At 55.8% G+C, this 15,271-nt stretch overlaps 2 protein-coding genes across 3 annotated transcripts; both read left to right on the plus strand.

The window, feature by feature from the left end:
• KRT36 (keratin 36) lies at nucleotides 1-3,809 on the plus strand. The gene is made up of 7 exons (XM_066364211.1): nucleotides 1-514; nucleotides 1,179-1,261; nucleotides 1,521-1,677; nucleotides 2,239-2,400; nucleotides 2,504-2,629; nucleotides 2,817-3,037; nucleotides 3,409-3,809. The coding sequence occupies exons 1-7, from the start codon at nucleotides 56-58 to the stop codon at nucleotides 3,461-3,463; spliced, it is 1,263 nt and encodes a 420-aa protein (XP_066220308.1). The 5' UTR covers nucleotides 1-55; the 3' UTR covers nucleotides 3,464-3,809.
• Nucleotides 3,810-9,270: 5,461 nt separating this feature from the next.
• KRT35 (keratin 35) lies at nucleotides 9,271-14,379 on the plus strand. Of its 2 annotated transcripts, none has more exons than XM_066364207.1 (7): nucleotides 9,271-9,784; nucleotides 10,652-10,734; nucleotides 10,923-11,079; nucleotides 12,172-12,333; nucleotides 12,625-12,754; nucleotides 13,238-13,454; nucleotides 13,932-14,379. In XM_066364207.1, exons 1-7 carry the CDS (start codon nucleotides 9,314-9,316, stop codon nucleotides 14,077-14,079), a joined length of 1,368 nt encoding a protein of 455 aa, XP_066220304.1. In that variant the 5' UTR covers nucleotides 9,271-9,313; the 3' UTR covers nucleotides 14,080-14,379. The 2 variants fall into 2 exon arrangements, with proteins under 2 accessions (XP_066220304.1, XP_066220303.1); XM_066364206.1 differs by having other exon boundaries at nucleotides 12,625-12,750; nucleotides 13,234-13,454.
• The last annotated feature ends 892 nt before the right edge of the window (nucleotides 14,380-15,271 follow it).

Genomic DNA, 15,271 nt, shown 5'->3' on the forward strand with positions numbered 1-15,271 from the left:
CTGAGAACCCAGAACCCCAGCTCTTGCTAAGCTGCAACCTTTCTCTGCTAGCGTCATGGCCACGCAGGTCTGCTCCCCGATCTTCTCTTCCGGGTCTGTCAAGGGCCTCTGCGGTACAGCAGGCAGCATCTCTCGGGTGTCCTCCGTCCGCTCCGTGGGCTCCTGCAGGGTCCCCAGTCTTGCTGGTGCTGCAGGGTCTTCTTCCTCTGCCAGGCTGGGCATCTCTAGCCTTGGGAGCTGCTTGCCTGGCTCCTACCTGTCCTCTGGGTGCCACCCCTCCAGCTTTGCGGGGAGTGGGAGCTGGTTCTGCGAGGGCTCCTTCAATGGCAGCGAGAAGGAGACCATGCAGTTCCTGAACGACCGCCTGGCCAACTACCTGGAGAAGGTGCGGCAGCTGGAGCGGGAGAACGCGGAGCTGGAGACCAAGATCCGAGAGTGGTATGAGTCTCAGATCCCGTACATCTGCCCAGACTACCAGTCGTACTTCAAGGTCATCGAGGATCTTCAGCAGAAGGTAATGACGACCTGGTCCCTGTCTGGGTGGGCAGCCCTGTCCCTGGAGGAGGTCTGCTCACCCTGAAGGGCTACAGGTGAAACTAGAGCTTTTAGGGAAGTCTATCAAGCCAAGCTTGTCTCTTCGGGCTCCTGATTCTTTGGAGGGCCCAGACCCCTCTGCAGCTTGTAACTTCTTGCCAGTCATTCCTCCCCTCCCCTCGCTGTCTCCGCTGTAGGAAGGGCAGTAACATGCACCATGCCCCTGTTGGACACAGACACTGTGCCCACACGTTCCTCTCCTGGCTTATTTATTCCTTATCTTGGAGAGATGGGCATTACTAGACCCGTTTAACAGATGTGCAGGTTGAATTTTAGGGAGGTTCAGCAACTTGCCCAAGATCAGACAACCTGTCAGTGTTGGATGCAGAACCCGACTCCAGCTCGGCCTGCTTCTCTCCACTCACCCTAGCGTTTCCCACTCTGCGGGCTACAGATGTCAGGACTGATGGCCACTGGCATCCCTCCTAGGACTGGTGCTCCCTTCATACTGGGGCTCAGGGCTGGAGATGCTGAAGGTGCTGGTGGCACTTGGAGGAGTGGCCTCTGTGAGCTGGGCGACCCCTTCCCACCCGCCCCCACCCCGCTGGGCCTCCTCCAGGTCATGGGATGCCCTTGTTCCCCAGATCCTGTGCACCAGGGCTGAGAACGCCAGGCTGGTCCTGCAAATTGACAACGCCAAGCTGGCTGCCGATGACTTCCGGACCAAGTGAGTGGGCCTGATCAGGGAGGTGGCTGTGCTGCTCCCTTGAATTCTGTCCCTTGCCCCGGGGAGCTGGGGAGGTGGCAGTGAGGTCAGGTGAAGGTAGAAGTGCAAAATGCAGCATTGGCTCTGGATCCTTCTGGGTCAAGGGAAAGGGCCACTGTGCTGCTGTCCCCAAATCAGCCACTGAGCTGGATAGCAGGGCAGGGGCCCTCCCTGTGCGTGGCTCCTTTGCCGCAGACTTGGCAGGGTTCTCTGTGTGCAGGTACGAGACGGAGCTGGGCTTGCGGCAGCTGGTGGAGTCAGACATGAACGGCCTGCGCAGGATCCTGGATGAGCTGACCCTGTGCAAGGCCGACCTGGAGGCCCAGGTGGAGTCCCTGAAGGAGGAGCTGCTCTGCCTCAAGAAGAACCACGAGGAGGTAAGGCTGGTACCACGTGGCCTCCCAGTGTTTCCTGTCCGGCGGGGAGTCTTGGGCATAACAACCGTGACAACAACTGCCACGTGACTCCAGCTAACATTAATTTATGACTTACTGTGTGCCAGGAACTATGCAAAGCAGTTTGCATTCCATTTTCATTTTATTTAATCCTCACAACAATCCCAGGAGGGATATACTATTATAAGCTCCACTCTACAGATGAGAAAACTGAGGCACAAAGAGGTTAAGTCACTCGCCTAAGGTCACACATCACAGATCCCACACCCTAACCATGATGCTAAATCTACATTTAGACTGTAGTGCCCGCTGATAATTCAGTTTACCTGGTACCTGCGTCCTCTCACCTTACTCTCACCTACTCTTCCAAAGCCCCTGAGGAGGTGGGTACAAGTCTGTGAGGAGACTGAGGCTCAGAGAGGTTGAGTATCCTGTTTAATGTCACATAGCTGATGTCCGCAGGAAAAGGTTTGAATGCAGCTCAGTTGAAACCAACATCCTGCATCCTCTTCATCACCTCTGCCATCTTTCTACTCTCTGCAGGAAGTCGGCACCCTCCGCTGCCAGCTCGGGGACCGACTGAATGTGGAGGTGGACGCCGCCCCCCCAGTGGATCTCACCAAGATCCTGGATGACATGAGATGCCAGTACGAGGCCCTGGTGGAGAACAACCGCCGAGATGTGGAGGCCTGGTTCAACACCCAGGTGGGGCCGGGGGCAGCCCAAGACCGCCAGCTCCTGGCGTGAGGTTATGCTTGCCAGGAGCTTCATTGGGTCTGACCGTGCCCTGGACCCTCTCGTTTCTCAGACTGAGGAGCTGAACCAGCAGGTGGTGTCCAGCTCGGAGCAGCTTCAGTGCTGCCAGACGGAGATCATCGAGCTGAGACGCACAGTCAATGCCCTGGAGATCGAGCTGCAGGCCCAGCAGAGCATGGTGAGTGGCCCCTGCCTGAGTGGCTAGCCACCGCAGGTGGTAGGCAGGCTCCCCGATCCTCCGGCCTCAGCCTTCAGATGATCACGAGGTGTGATCACAGTGACACACACAGAATCCCAGGGCCGTGGGTGTGTGGGTGGGTCTCCCTCCTCCTGTTGGCAGCTCCTCCCCTTTCCCCCCGCTGCAGCGGAACTCTCTGGAGTGCACCCTGGCGGAGACGGAGGCCCGCTACAGCTCCCAGCTGGCCCAGATGCAGTGCCTGATCAGCAACGTGGAGGCCCAGCTGGCCGAGATCCGCTGTGACCTGGAGCGGCAGAACCACGAGTACCAAGTCCTCCTGGATGTCAAGGCCCGGTTGGAGTCGGAGATCGCCACCTACCGCCGCCTGCTGGAGGGAGAAGACTGCAAGTGAGTGGCCCTGGGCCCTGGGGAGCCAGGCTCACCTAGACCCACCCGCAGTGCCTTGCTGGCAGCATCAGCCCCGGAACGGGGCTATTACACAGATGAAAGGGGGACTGATCCAAAGCCTCTCGAGAGCAAGTTCCTTCCAGCCCTGGACTTTGGCCATTGACGGGGGGGGGACAAGATGGTCCAACTGTTGTTTTGGCTGGGAGTTTCTAGTCTTCCTCCCTGCAGCCCTCGGGGATTTCAGAGGCACTTTCTGAGGCCATTGGCTGTTATCACCCACCTGTCTCATGCAATCCCCTAAGTCTATTTAACACCGTGTCAGTTCAATGACCCGATGCCACACACAACCTGATAAGATTTCATTTCCTCAGGCTGCCTGCCCACCCTTGTGCCACGGAGTGCAAGCCCGCCATGAGAATTTCTTAAGGCTTGAGCGTGCCCTGCGCTCCGGCGTCCCCGGGCAGCACCCAGGTCTGCACCATCCCGGAGGAGATCGGAGAAGGAAAGGCATTTCCTCCAGGGAGCACGTGTCACCCCGCCCACTGTCCCCAGCTGCCCAGCCCACCCAGTCAGCCCTGGGCCACAGGAAGGAGGACATCTCTGTGGCTCCTGGCTTTAAACGACCTCCGTCTTCCCTAGAGGGGCTCCCTGCTCAGCAGGTTTTTCTACCAAAAAATGCTTCTTATATTGTGTTTCTGGACTTTACTGCTTTTATGCATGCAAAACTAGGTTCCCCCGGGAATTGACCCAATAAAGCGTGTTCTCTTGGCATAGCAAAGCCGGCTCTGTCTATTTTCGAGCGGTTAGCCAGCGGGGTTGTTGGAGCAGGGGCTGCAGTTAGGTTGAGGGTTTTGGTTTCAGGTCTGTCTCCTCTGGCTCTGGGTGATAGGAAGTGACAAGGTGAAGAAAAATATGTAATTACAGGGACACGTAAGGCCCTGGTCCACAAGATCAGACCCTGGCCCAATCCGACTGGTGCTAGCCATGACCCACGGCTTGTCAGCCCTGCCTGTGGGTACCCACCTGGGGTGGCCCAGAAGAGGCAAAGGCTCCCAGGCCAGGCCTCCTCAGTAGCCCTGCCTGGACCTGGTGGTTCTCTCTCCCCCATGTCCACCTCCCTGTACCCTGCTCGCCTACCCTCAGATCTGACACCAGGGACCCTTCAGGAGAGGGGGTTCCGGGACCAGCCAGAGAGGGGCCACCCCTGGGAAGGGGAGTTGAAGTCATCTGGGGGATGAGGGTGGGGTGTGAATCCGTGTCAGAGCACTGGGTATAGATCTGAAGTGGAAGGTGGTGGGGACATGACGTGTGTGTGTGGGGTGACACGGGGCAGGGGGGCAGGAACCTCACAAGGGGGCTGAGTCCACAGTGCCCTGGATTCCACTGGTTGAGCCATGTCCATCTGGGCATTGAGCCCATCCGTGCCTGGCTCTGTACCCCTCTGAGCAACGGAGTGTGGCCTGTGGGAAGTCTGAGGCCCCCATGCCTTCTGGATCTCCTGCCTCATTCTTCAGCTGAGAACACAGGTCCAGGGAGGGCAGTCCCTTGCCCCGGGTCACACAGTAGAGAGAGAAACACAGGCCATTGCATAGCTTTGAGACTAACTCTGGTGCTCTTCTCAGCGCACAGTTCTCACCTCTCTCTCTGTGTCTGTTTCTGTCTCTTCTTTTCTGCCTCTGGGCTCTGACTTGAGCCCAAGACATCCCAGGGGAAGATGTGGCCTTGACTGATGTGCTCAACCAGAGCTGCAGCAAACACAGCTCAGACTTTAGGGGCAGTAGCGTGTGGGCAGACTGGAGCATCCCACACTGAGCCTGGCTCTGCTTGGCAGTGGGCGCCCAGCCATGTCATGTGACCTCTCTGGTATCAGCTGGTGTATCTGTAAAATGGGGCTGCAGGAGGCTCAATGTGTGAACAGCACTCAGGAAGTAGTAGCTAGGAACGTTCGTGTTCAGTGAAGAGCCCCTGGGCTGAGTGTGGAGAATGGGAAGCCCCTCCAGGTGGGCCCAAGTTCTTTGCTTGCTTACACAGCAGGATGCCGGGGGGCCTTGCTGCTGGTCAGCAGCGGCCTCAGAGCTGGACAGTGAGCCTGCAACCCTTGGCCTCAGAGGACCCTCTTGGCTTTGGGGCGGGAGGCCCTTCTCCAGGGTCTCACCCTCCCTCCGTGCTGCTCTCTGTGCTTCTCCCTCCTGCTCCGGGGGCTGAGGGCTACATTTTTGGCTTGTGCCTGAGACTCAGGAGGTGAGAAGTGGGCAGCCAGGCTCTCAGAACGTGTCACCCCTGTTCGCTAGAACCTGGAGGCAGCCAGGGATTGAGGGGTGGACTGAGCCTTCTGTTCTGGCTGCAGCTCGGGCTGCCTGGCTATCTCATCAGAGCGGACAGACCTCAGACCACACAGGCTGTGACCTGACAAATACTCTCAATGGCAGCTCCTCGCGCCAGGCAGTGCATTCCTTTCTGTGCTCACAGTTTACAGAGTGTGTGCACAGCCTCGTCCAATGCACTCAAACAGCCCCATGTGTCATAGGCGCTTTATTTACGTAGCTTTGTCTAGTTTTTTTAATTAAATTGTTTAGAGAATCTGTGTTGTTTAAGGAACCTCTTCTTACTACTCTCAACCTCTCACACACCCTCAACTGAGTTCCAGTTTAAATCACTAACCAGTGTGCACACCAGAATTCAACTCTGTTGGTGACTGGACATTGACATAATGAGTGACAGACTTCAGTCAACAGATATGCATGGACCACATGCATGGAAAACCCAGTGCTCATGCAGGGGCTTGTTAGGGAGAAGCAGGCGTGGAGAATCAGCTTGCCCAAAGCGTAGAGAACAGGCACAGTTCCCAAGGAGCCGACAGTCCAGAATGGGAGAACACCCCATGCACAACCCCACTGTGCCAAGGATGGCGGGTGTGGGCGTGGGCAGGCTGTCAGGTTCTCGGGAGGGTCAGAGATCATGTAGAGCTGGGACAACCAGGAAAGGCTTAGGGGATATTTAGAACTGATGGAAACCTGGACAGATGGGCAGAGGCAGGAGGAAGAAGGGCAAGGGGTATTTGAGAGCATGGCCAATTATATCCGTGGGATGTTCTGGGGACAACACAGAGCTCAACTGAGCAGAGTGCAATGCTCCTGTAGGGAAAATTATTAGGATACTTGCCAACAACATTAGTTCTTGCTGATAAGGGGTTCTAGATAATTACTTTGTTCTAATTAAAAAGAATGATAAGAGAGAATGGAAATAGATCAGAATAATTTACAGGATAATTCATAGCTTTAAAAATATTACTTACATGTTTTATAAAACTATCTAAAAAACTTATCAAAAAATGTTTGGCTATACCTTTCACACTGACTTGGCTCAAGGGCCTGTATCCCTTTGGGCAGAATGTTTTTTTTTGCCTAGAGAAGACTTTGTTCTCTGCAAAAGGGCTGATTAGTCTGAGCAGGTGCTGCTCACCCGCACAGGGATGCCTAATCTTTTATTGCTAAGTCTCGGTTTCCTCATCTGTAAGAGTATGGATGTAAGACTGACTTAGGAAGTATCTTTCTCTTTCAGTTTTCTACCCAGTTTTTCTCCTCTTTCCTTATTCCCTACCTTTCTATGCTCCCATCTTCTCAAAATCCTTTCTTTGCTTCTTAGCACAGTTCATTATAGGCATTCATTCATTCATTCATTTGTTCATGCTGAGACATTTAGAAGCCCAGCACTGTGCTTGGCACTATAGAGATTTCAAAAGAAGTACCAGGTCAGTCCTTGCCCTCAAGAACTTGCAGTCTCCCTGGGAAGATAAGGCTGAAACACAAGACAATCTGAGGATATCAGTGAGCGGAGGGCCAACAGCTCAACCTCAGTCACTGCCATGAATGTTTGGAGCTGATAGGGTACACAGGGCTGGAGCAGGGGATGGGCACCCGAAACATTCTAAGCCTCAGTTTATTAATCTATTAAATGGGGATATTGGTGATGCCAATCTTGTGAGGTTGCTGTAAGGAGTGAATGAGAGAATGCTTGGAGAGAGCTCCGTGTGGGGCCCGGCAGGTGCAAAGTGCTCAGTGAATGAGGGCTGGTACCATTAGTCTTGTTATTAAAAGGGTTGTATGGGGGGAGAGAAATCCCTTCCAGGTAGCACGGGTGTGCAGTCCTGCCTGGGAACCCACGTAAACCTCAGGGCTGTATAAACAGCATGTGGCTTCCCGGCCTCCACTGCGGTAGCTTTCTGGGCGCCAGGGTGGCTCCAGGAGGCTGTGGCTTAGCAGGGGTTGGGCGGAGCCCTGTACTCACCTGGGTGGGAAGCACAAACACCCAGGGAGGTGCATCCAGGTTCTCAGCTCAACTGCATCCCTGCACTGGGGCATGGATTTCCAGGGAGGAGAGGCCGAGGCAGGCATTGGGGGCCTGGGACGGTGCCGGGTAGGTGCCGGTCACACCAGGCCCCCAGGTGTGGGAAGGGCATGGTGACTCATGGAAGCTTTGTATCTGAGGGCCCCAAACACATGCACCTGGCCTGTGGGATGGTGGCCTGTGTGCTCAGAGACTGCACTCTCTAGTTAGAGCTGTTTACTACTGCAGTGTGACTATAATAAGATCCAACCCATGCAGGACCAGCAATCATAGCGGCTGCCCTTACTGAGCATGTACCACAAGCAGGTACTATCCTAGGGGTCTTCACACTCATGTAACCCTCAAAGCAGCCCTAGGAAGAAGGTGCTGTTGTCATCTTCCCAGTTTACAGAGGAGAAAATAGAGAGGGATAGAGAGAAGTTTAGTCAAGCAGTCGGTATGTGGCAGGGCTGGGATTTGAACCCACAGAGTTAACAGGTAACCATGATGCTGTGCTGCTTCTTCTGGGACACCAGTGGCTGTCGGTCGTCCCCTTGTGGAGCCCTTTCTTTTCTGTCCTTTCTTTTCTCCACAGAGACCAACCACATCTGGCAGCCTGGGACGGGATCCCGGAGCAGCCTGGAGGCTGGTGGTGTAGTGGAGAGGGTGAGCCCACACTCGGGCTGGCATGTTGGTTCTGCCTGTCACTAGCTGGTGGCACTTGAGCAAGCTTTTATCATCGTTGAGTCCTGGTTTCCTTAGCTTTGAGATGGGATAATAAGCTTGGGCTCACAGGGCAACGTGAGGATTAAGTGAGACCAGGCACAGCAGCATGAGCGCCCTGCCTGGAGAGCGGCTGGTGTGGGGCTCCCAGCCGACCCCCCTGATGGGAAGGATCACACACGCCCGAGGACAGTGAGCGAGACCCCAGACGGCAGGGCAGGCCGGATGGCAAGTCCCATCGGCCTACCGGACGAGGCCCCCGCCCCGGGAACGACTGCCCTCTTGCTCAGCTCCCAGCCCCTTGGCCAGGTCCCACTTGCTTGGCAGATTGAAGTTTCTGGGACCAGAACCCACCCCTTGTCAAGCTTTCTGGGCATGAGCCCAGACAACTCCTGTAGCAGAGATAAAACTGAAAGCCAGGCTCTCTGGGCCTTCCCAGGAGGTCTGTGAAGCAAAGACCACTCCCCCTGACCCCAGGCAACCAAGGCCCGGGAAGACATGCCTCCCGTCACATGGAGGTGTCACCACGGGCAGGTGCCCAGTGAGCTGACCCCGAGCCATTTTGGCTGGAGTCGAGGCTGCACAGCCAGCGTGGGCTTCCTGATGCGCAAGGATGTGGGGCTATGGCCAGTGTGACCAACGCAACCATTTTGCCCGGGACTGAGGGATTCCCAGGGGTATGAGGCTTTCAGCGCTGAAACCGGAATGATCCTGGGGAAAATGCAATAGCTGGTTATGCTTGGCCGTATTTCCTGGGCCGGTCTAGAGCCTTCTGTGTCTCCTTGGCTTGGGGCCCTGCCTTCCTGCAAAACCAGGCTTGTTCTTCCAGTGCCCGGGAGCCAACCCCGAGGCCTCCTCTACTCCCTCAGGCCCATAAAAGAAGACTAACAGGAGGCTGAGGTCTGGGTTCTGATGACAGGCCCCTTTGAAGAACTGACGGAGGCTCTGTCTTCCCAGGAACAGGGGCGGTGGGGATGAGTCTCGACGTAGCCGCCGGCCCAATGGGGCTCCTTTCTTACGAGGCCGGGAAATGTTCACGGGAAGCTAAATAACAGGCTAATGAGGGGTTCTGATAGAAAGTGCCATTAACTTTACGAGGAGAAAACACTTTGTGAAGGCCAACGCCCACCAGGTCGGAGGTATAAACCCGGGTAAGGAGCTACCATCTCTGCAGCGGGGGGTGATCAGCCTTGAAGATCTGTCACTTGTGTCCCGGCTGCTGAAGCCATGGCTTCCAAATGCCTCAAGGCCAGCTTTTCTTCAGGGTCTCTGAAGGGCCCGGGCGGGACCCGCGGGGGCGCCGCTCGCCTGTCCGCTGTGTACTCCAGCGGCTCCTGCAAGCTCCCGAGCCTGTCCCGCGGGGCCCGCAGCTTCTCTGCGTGCTCGGCTGGGCTGGGCAGGAGCAGCTGCCGGGCGGCCAGCTGCCTCCCTGCTCTCTGCCTCCCGAACGGAGGCTTTGCCACCAGCTACAGCGTGGGCGGGGGCTGGTTTGGAGAGGGCGTCCTGACCGGCAGCGAGAAGGAGACCATGCAGTTCCTGAACGACCGCCTGGCCAACTACCTGGAGAAGGTGCGGCAGCTGGAGCAGGAGAACGCCAGCCTGGAGAGCCGCATCCGTGAGTGGTGTGAGCAGCAGGTGCCCTACCTGTGCCCTGACTACCAGTCTTATTTCCGGACCATCGAGGAGCTCCAGAAGAAGGTGAGCCATTTCGAGTGGCGCTGGCGGCTCAGCAGGCTGGTGTCACCAGCGCTGGACTGGGCAGCCAGGGCATCTGCGGTGGTAGCCCTGTTCCTGCCAGGCACTTCAGAGGTCACAGAGCATGCTCACATTGTGGCTTCATTTGCTCTTCTCAGTAAAGCTAACGAGGGAGGTAGCACCAGCCCATTTAACAGATGAGACTACTGAGGCTCAGGCTTATTCAAAGTGGTCCAGCTGGCAGTTAGTGCAGCCAGAGCTTGCACACAGGCTCTGTGAACTAACTGGTCATGTGACCTTTGGTACCACAGCCCAACTCTCCTCTTCCTCCTGTCCTTCCTCTACCTCCTCTCTCTCCTTCACCTTCTCTTTCTCCTTCAAGGTTAGGGGGATTGGATTGAGGAGTTTGGTGCAGGTCAGGTTTCCTATAACTAATTCAGGAAAGGAAAAGCCTGTCTGAAGTGTCCTTCTTGTCCGGCCCACAGCCCGAATCACAGCAGGTCCTGAGAAAGACCATTTATGGTCAAGGAATCATGAACATGCTGTTGGTGATAACCTGCCCAGAGACCCTGGTAGCCTAGGCGACAGGGAGACAAGAGGAAGCCGCCATGCCGGGTCTTTCCTGCAGCGTTTCCACGCCTCCCTGTTTCTACTCCGGGTTCCAGGACGCAGTCGCACTGCATTGGAAGGGACCTCAGTGGTTTCCTACTCTGATCCTTGTAGCATGCCCAGAAGCCTTCAGGGAGCCTCAGCTGCCGAGAGTCCAGGGATGGGTGCTCCGCCCTTTCTCCAAAGCTAGTTCATGCCTGCTTTGGGGCACTCCAGCCAGCAGAATGTTCTTTCTTTCACTGAGGTCACTTTTTCCCCCAGGCCCTGTGCTCCAAGGCAGAGAACGCCAGGTTGGTGGTTCAGATCGACAACGCCAAGCTGGCCACAGATGATTTCAGGACCAAGTGAGTTGTCCCGCTTGCCCTGTGGTTGGTAGAACTGGACATTGGTGATGCCTAGACTCAGGGCTTTGGCTGCATTAGGTTGCTGAGGCATTAAGGTGGACCCACAGCACCAGGCCAGTCTGAGGTAGGCTCTGACTTAGATAAATAAAGGAAATGCAGCCTCAGCTGCCCTGTTATGTGCCTGCCAGGTATGAGATGGAGGTGTCCATGCGGCAGCTGGTGGAGTCAGACATGAACGGCCTGCGCAGGATCCTGGATGATCTGACCCTGTGCAAGGCCGACCTGGAGGCCCAGGTGGAGTCCCTGAAGGAGGAGCTGCTCTGCCTCAAGAAGAACCATGAGGAGGTAGGTATTGGGGAGCAGGTGAGCATGGGGGAACAGGTGAGCATGGGGGAGGGGGTGAGCATGGGGGAGAAAGTGAGCATGGTGAACAGGTGAGCATGGGGGAATAGGTGAACATGGGGAACAGGTGAGCATTGGGGGAGGGGGTGAGTATGGGGGAACAGGTGAGCATGGGGAACAGGTGAGCATGGGGGAGGGGGTGAGCATGGGGGAACAGGTGAGCATGGGGGAGGGGGTGAGCATGGGGGAACAGGTGAGCATGGGTGAGCAGGTGAACATGGTGGAGCAGGTGGGGAACAGGTGAGCATGGGTGAGCAGGTGAGCATGGGGGAGAAGGTGAGCATGGGGAACAGGTGAGCATGGGGGAGGAGGTGAGCATGGAGGAGAAAGTGAGCATGGTGAACAGGTGAGCATGGGGGAATAGGTGAACATGGGGAACAGGTGAGCATGGGGGAGGAGGTGAGCATGGGGGAATAGGTGAGCATGGGTGAGCAGGTGAACATGGTGGAGCAGGTGAGCATGGGGAACAAGTGAGCATGGAGGAGGGGGTGAGTATGGGGGAACAGGTGAGCATGGGTGAGCAGGTGAACATGGTGGAGCAGGTGAGCATGGGGAGCAGGTGAGCATAGTGAACAGGTGAGCATGGGGGAACAGGTGAGCATGGGGGAACAGGTGGGCATGGGTGAGCAGGTAAACATGGTGGAACAGGTGAGCATGGGGAACAGGTGAGCATGGGGGAGGAGGTGAGCATGGGGAACAGGTGAGCATGGGGGAGGAGGTGAGCATGGGGGAGGAGGTGAGCATGGGGGAGGAGGTGAGCATGGGGAACAGGTGAGCATGGGGGAGGAACTGAGCATGGGGAACAGGTGAGCATGGGGAACAGGTGAGCATGGGGAGCAGGTGAGCATGGGGGAACAGGTGAGCATGGGGAACAGGTGAGCATGGGGAGCAGGTGAGCATGGGGGAACAGGTGAGCATGGGGAACAGGTGCGCATGGGGGAGCAGGTGAACATGGCAGAGCAGGTAGACATGGAGGAGGAGGTGAGTGAGGTAGGCAGCTGGGAAAGCTTGAGCTGACCCTCGTTGATGCCACAGGAAGTGAACTCACTGCGCTGCCAGCTTGGTGACCGGCTCAACGTTGAGGTGGACGCTGCCCCACCTGTTGACCTGAATCGTGTTCTGGATGAGATGAGGTGCCAGTATGAGACCCTGGTGGAGAACAACCGCCGGGATGCTGAAGACTGGTTCAACACCCAGGTGGGTGCTGGAAACAGTGCAGCAGAGACACCCTGTGGGTTACACAGAAGTGACCTTGGGGCTCCCAACCAAGAAAGCTGAGTTTGAGTCCTCACTCTGTTTTGACCTCACCATGCATCTTGGGCAGGTTGCTGTCATCTAAGCAACAATGTCCTCAAGGGTAAAATGAATAGTTTGGGCTGGGTGGTCTGCAAGGTCCTTCTTGGGTCATGATTCTAAGCGGCCTCTGTAGCTCTCTGAAGCCACGTCCCCAGTGATCCTGACCGGCTCCTGTGTGTGTGTGAGTTTTAGACTGAAGAGCTGAACCAGCAGGTGGTGTCCAGCTCAGAGCAGCTGCAGACCTGCCAGGCAGAGATCATCGAGCTGAGACGCACAGTCAACGCCCTGGAGATCGAGCTGCAGGCCCAGCAGAGCATGGTGAGTCCTGAGGTTGCTGGGGACCAAGCCCAGCTACGCATGCGCCCCAATTTCCACGCCCCGACTACACACAGGCTCCAGTTGTTCAACGTCTTGAGCATGAGAGATTTTCTGTGAAGAGAAGAGGAAATGAGGGTGTAGCCCCCATCACAGATGCCCCACTGGTAAAAGACAGGAGGCCTGTAGCAAGCAACATGTCCAGGCAGCAGCTCCTGTGTTGTGTAAGCAGGTTCTCTCTGAGTAATTATCAGTTCCTCAGAGATACCATTCTTAGGCTTAGACTCTCCAGACTAAGGTGGCTGCAGGGACTAATTGGCTCAAGTGAGATGTCTGACTGTGGTTCATCCTGGCTCAAAGTGATACTCTGAGCTTCTGTTCTTGGATTCTGAGGCCTCAGTGAGACCCAGAGGGATTAGGGGTATCTTCCTTGTTCCTTCTCTGATCTTTGACCTTCCTCCTCCCTACCCAATCCTGTCCTCATAGAGAGATGCTTTGGAATCCACCCTGGTGGAGACCGAGGCCCGCTACAGCTCCCAGCTGGCCCAGATGCAGGGCCTGATCGGCAACGTGGAGTCCCAGCTGGCCGAGATCCGCTGTGACCTGGAGCGGCAGAACCAGGAGTACCAGGTGCTGCTGGACGTGCGGGCGCGGCTGGAGTGTGAGATCAGCACGTACCGGGGCCTGCTGGAGAGCGAGGACTGCAAGTGAGTCTCACTGTGCTCTCTCCTCTTCTGAATGCAATCTGCAAAGCTCTGTGGAGACAGCAGGGCGCCTGGGAAGAGCCCAGCCGGGAGCCCTGGGTTTTCATTCTGGTCTCATTACAAATTCATCACGTGACAATGGCAAATCTTTTTTCTCCCTAGGCCTCTATTTCCCTTTTGGTAAAATGCTGGGGCAGGACTAGGTGATTTTATTTTATTTTTTAGATTTTATTTATTCATTATAGAGAGGGGAGAGAGAGAGAGAGAGAAGGAGGGAGGAGCAGGAAGCATCAACTCCCATATGTGCCTTGACCAGGCAAGCCCAGGGTTTTGAACCGGCAACCTCAGCATTTCCAGGTTGACGCTTTATCCACTGCACCATCACAGGTCAGGCAGGACTAGGTGTTTTTAAGGTGCTCTGAGTTGTTGAAAACAGCAACTGGAAAAATCATACTAATCTGATCATTTTCTTCCTCCTAGGCTGCCCTGTAACCCGTGTACCCCTGACCCCTCGCCCTCCAAGTCGTGCCTTCCCTGTGTTCCTGTGGCCTCCTGTGGTCCTGGCGTGGCCCGCACAACCTGCAGCCCCCGCCCCGTTTGTGTGCCCTGCCCGGGGGGCCGGTTCTAAGAATGACTGGCCCAGAAAGTCAAGGTCATTGTCTCCAGGGCTTGGAGTTGGCCTCTACTTAACCCAACCCTAAAACCCAACCCCTTCTCTCCACGCAGGGCCCAGGGCCTGGTCCTAAGAGTCTTCACTGCAAATACCAGCAAGTTCTCCAAGCCCAGCACTAGGGCTGGCCGCTCCTGACGGCCTCTACTCCTCGTCATTTCAAAGGGTGGCAGGGTCTCTGTTCTCAGGCTGCCTCCTCGGTGAGGATTTTCCGTGAGGTGCGGTTTCAGTGGGTTAATAAAGCGCATGTACTCTGGCTCTTGATGTCTAAGTAGCATCATTCTGGATTGTTGGTTTGTGTCTCTGCTGGGTGAGAAAGGGTGACTCTTGGGCAGATGAATGGGGGGGTTTGGCCACATATGATGCTGGGATGACAGGGTTCCTACGCCCTTTTTTGGGGTGGGGAGAGGTCTACAGTGGGGCTTTTTGCTCCACTTTCCTGATGATCTATCTCCAAGAGTCCAGTGTAGTGACCGATGTTACCAGACCCCTCTCACTACTACTATACACCGCCATCCTGGGCTCCCAGAGGAGGGTGGATGAACCTGGAACCAGGACCAGGGGAATTATTTTAGACCACTTTGTTAGCTTCACGTCTGTGGTCCTCATAAGAGCAGCTATAGGAAGTCCCACACCAGGGTACTTTGACGAGTGGGTATACAACAACCCCACTCTTCACTGCAGCCCTTCCACGCAGGCCTCCCTATGCAGCAACCCCCTGAAAACCCACACTCCGTCAGAGGCAGGGGACACGAGAGTGAGTGGCCAGCGTGACTCCCACCCACAGTTCAGAGATTCTTGTCCTTAAGAGGCTCATCACGTTCTCTGTGCCCGTGACCCCTACTCAGTGACTCAGTTCAGCATGAACGTGGGAGCTCCCAGCATCTTGACCCAAAGGCTTTCACTTGTGTCCAGAATGTCCTCCCCCAACAGACCAGGCAAACACCAAGCTCCATCCATCCCGTTGGGCGATGGGGAAGGTTGAAGGCAATACTTCCTGAGATGGAAAGGAAGGAGGCTTGTCCCAGATGGCCACGTGCTTTTTGTGAGATGCCAAAATAATGCGCTAAGGAGTTTCAGGGATATTAGTAGAGAACAGATTGGGGAAGATGTCCAGAATTGTTCACCCTTATTCAATTTTAGACTCCTC

The sequence above is a fragment of the Saccopteryx leptura genome, chromosome 2 (assembly GCF_036850995.1).
Source record: "Saccopteryx leptura isolate mSacLep1 chromosome 2, mSacLep1_pri_phased_curated, whole genome shotgun sequence".
Classification (NCBI taxonomy): Eukaryota; Metazoa; Chordata; class Mammalia; order Chiroptera; family Emballonuridae; genus Saccopteryx; species Saccopteryx leptura.

Excerpts from the sequence above, each read along its gene's own strand:
- KRT36 (XM_066364211.1), top strand. The coding sequence starts at position 56 with ATGGCCACGCAGGTCTGCTCCCCGATCTTCTCTTCCGGGTCTGTCAAG. Across the intron at positions 1,678-2,238 it reads TCAAGAAGAACCACGAGGAG|GAAGTCGGCACCCTCCGCTG; the intron begins GTAAGGCTGGTA and ends TACTCTCTGCAG. Across the intron at positions 2,630-2,816 it reads TGCAGGCCCAGCAGAGCATG|CGGAACTCTCTGGAGTGCAC; the intron begins GTGAGTGGCCCC and ends CCCCCGCTGCAG.
- KRT35 (XM_066364207.1), top strand. The coding sequence starts at position 9,314 with ATGGCTTCCAAATGCCTCAAGGCCAGCTTTTCTTCAGGGTCTCTGAAG. Across the intron at positions 11,080-12,171 it reads TCAAGAAGAACCATGAGGAG|GAAGTGAACTCACTGCGCTG; the intron begins GTAGGTATTGGG and ends TTGATGCCACAG. Across the intron at positions 13,455-13,931 it reads CTGGAGAGCGAGGACTGCAA|GCTGCCCTGTAACCCGTGTA; the intron begins GTGAGTCTCACT and ends TCTTCCTCCTAG.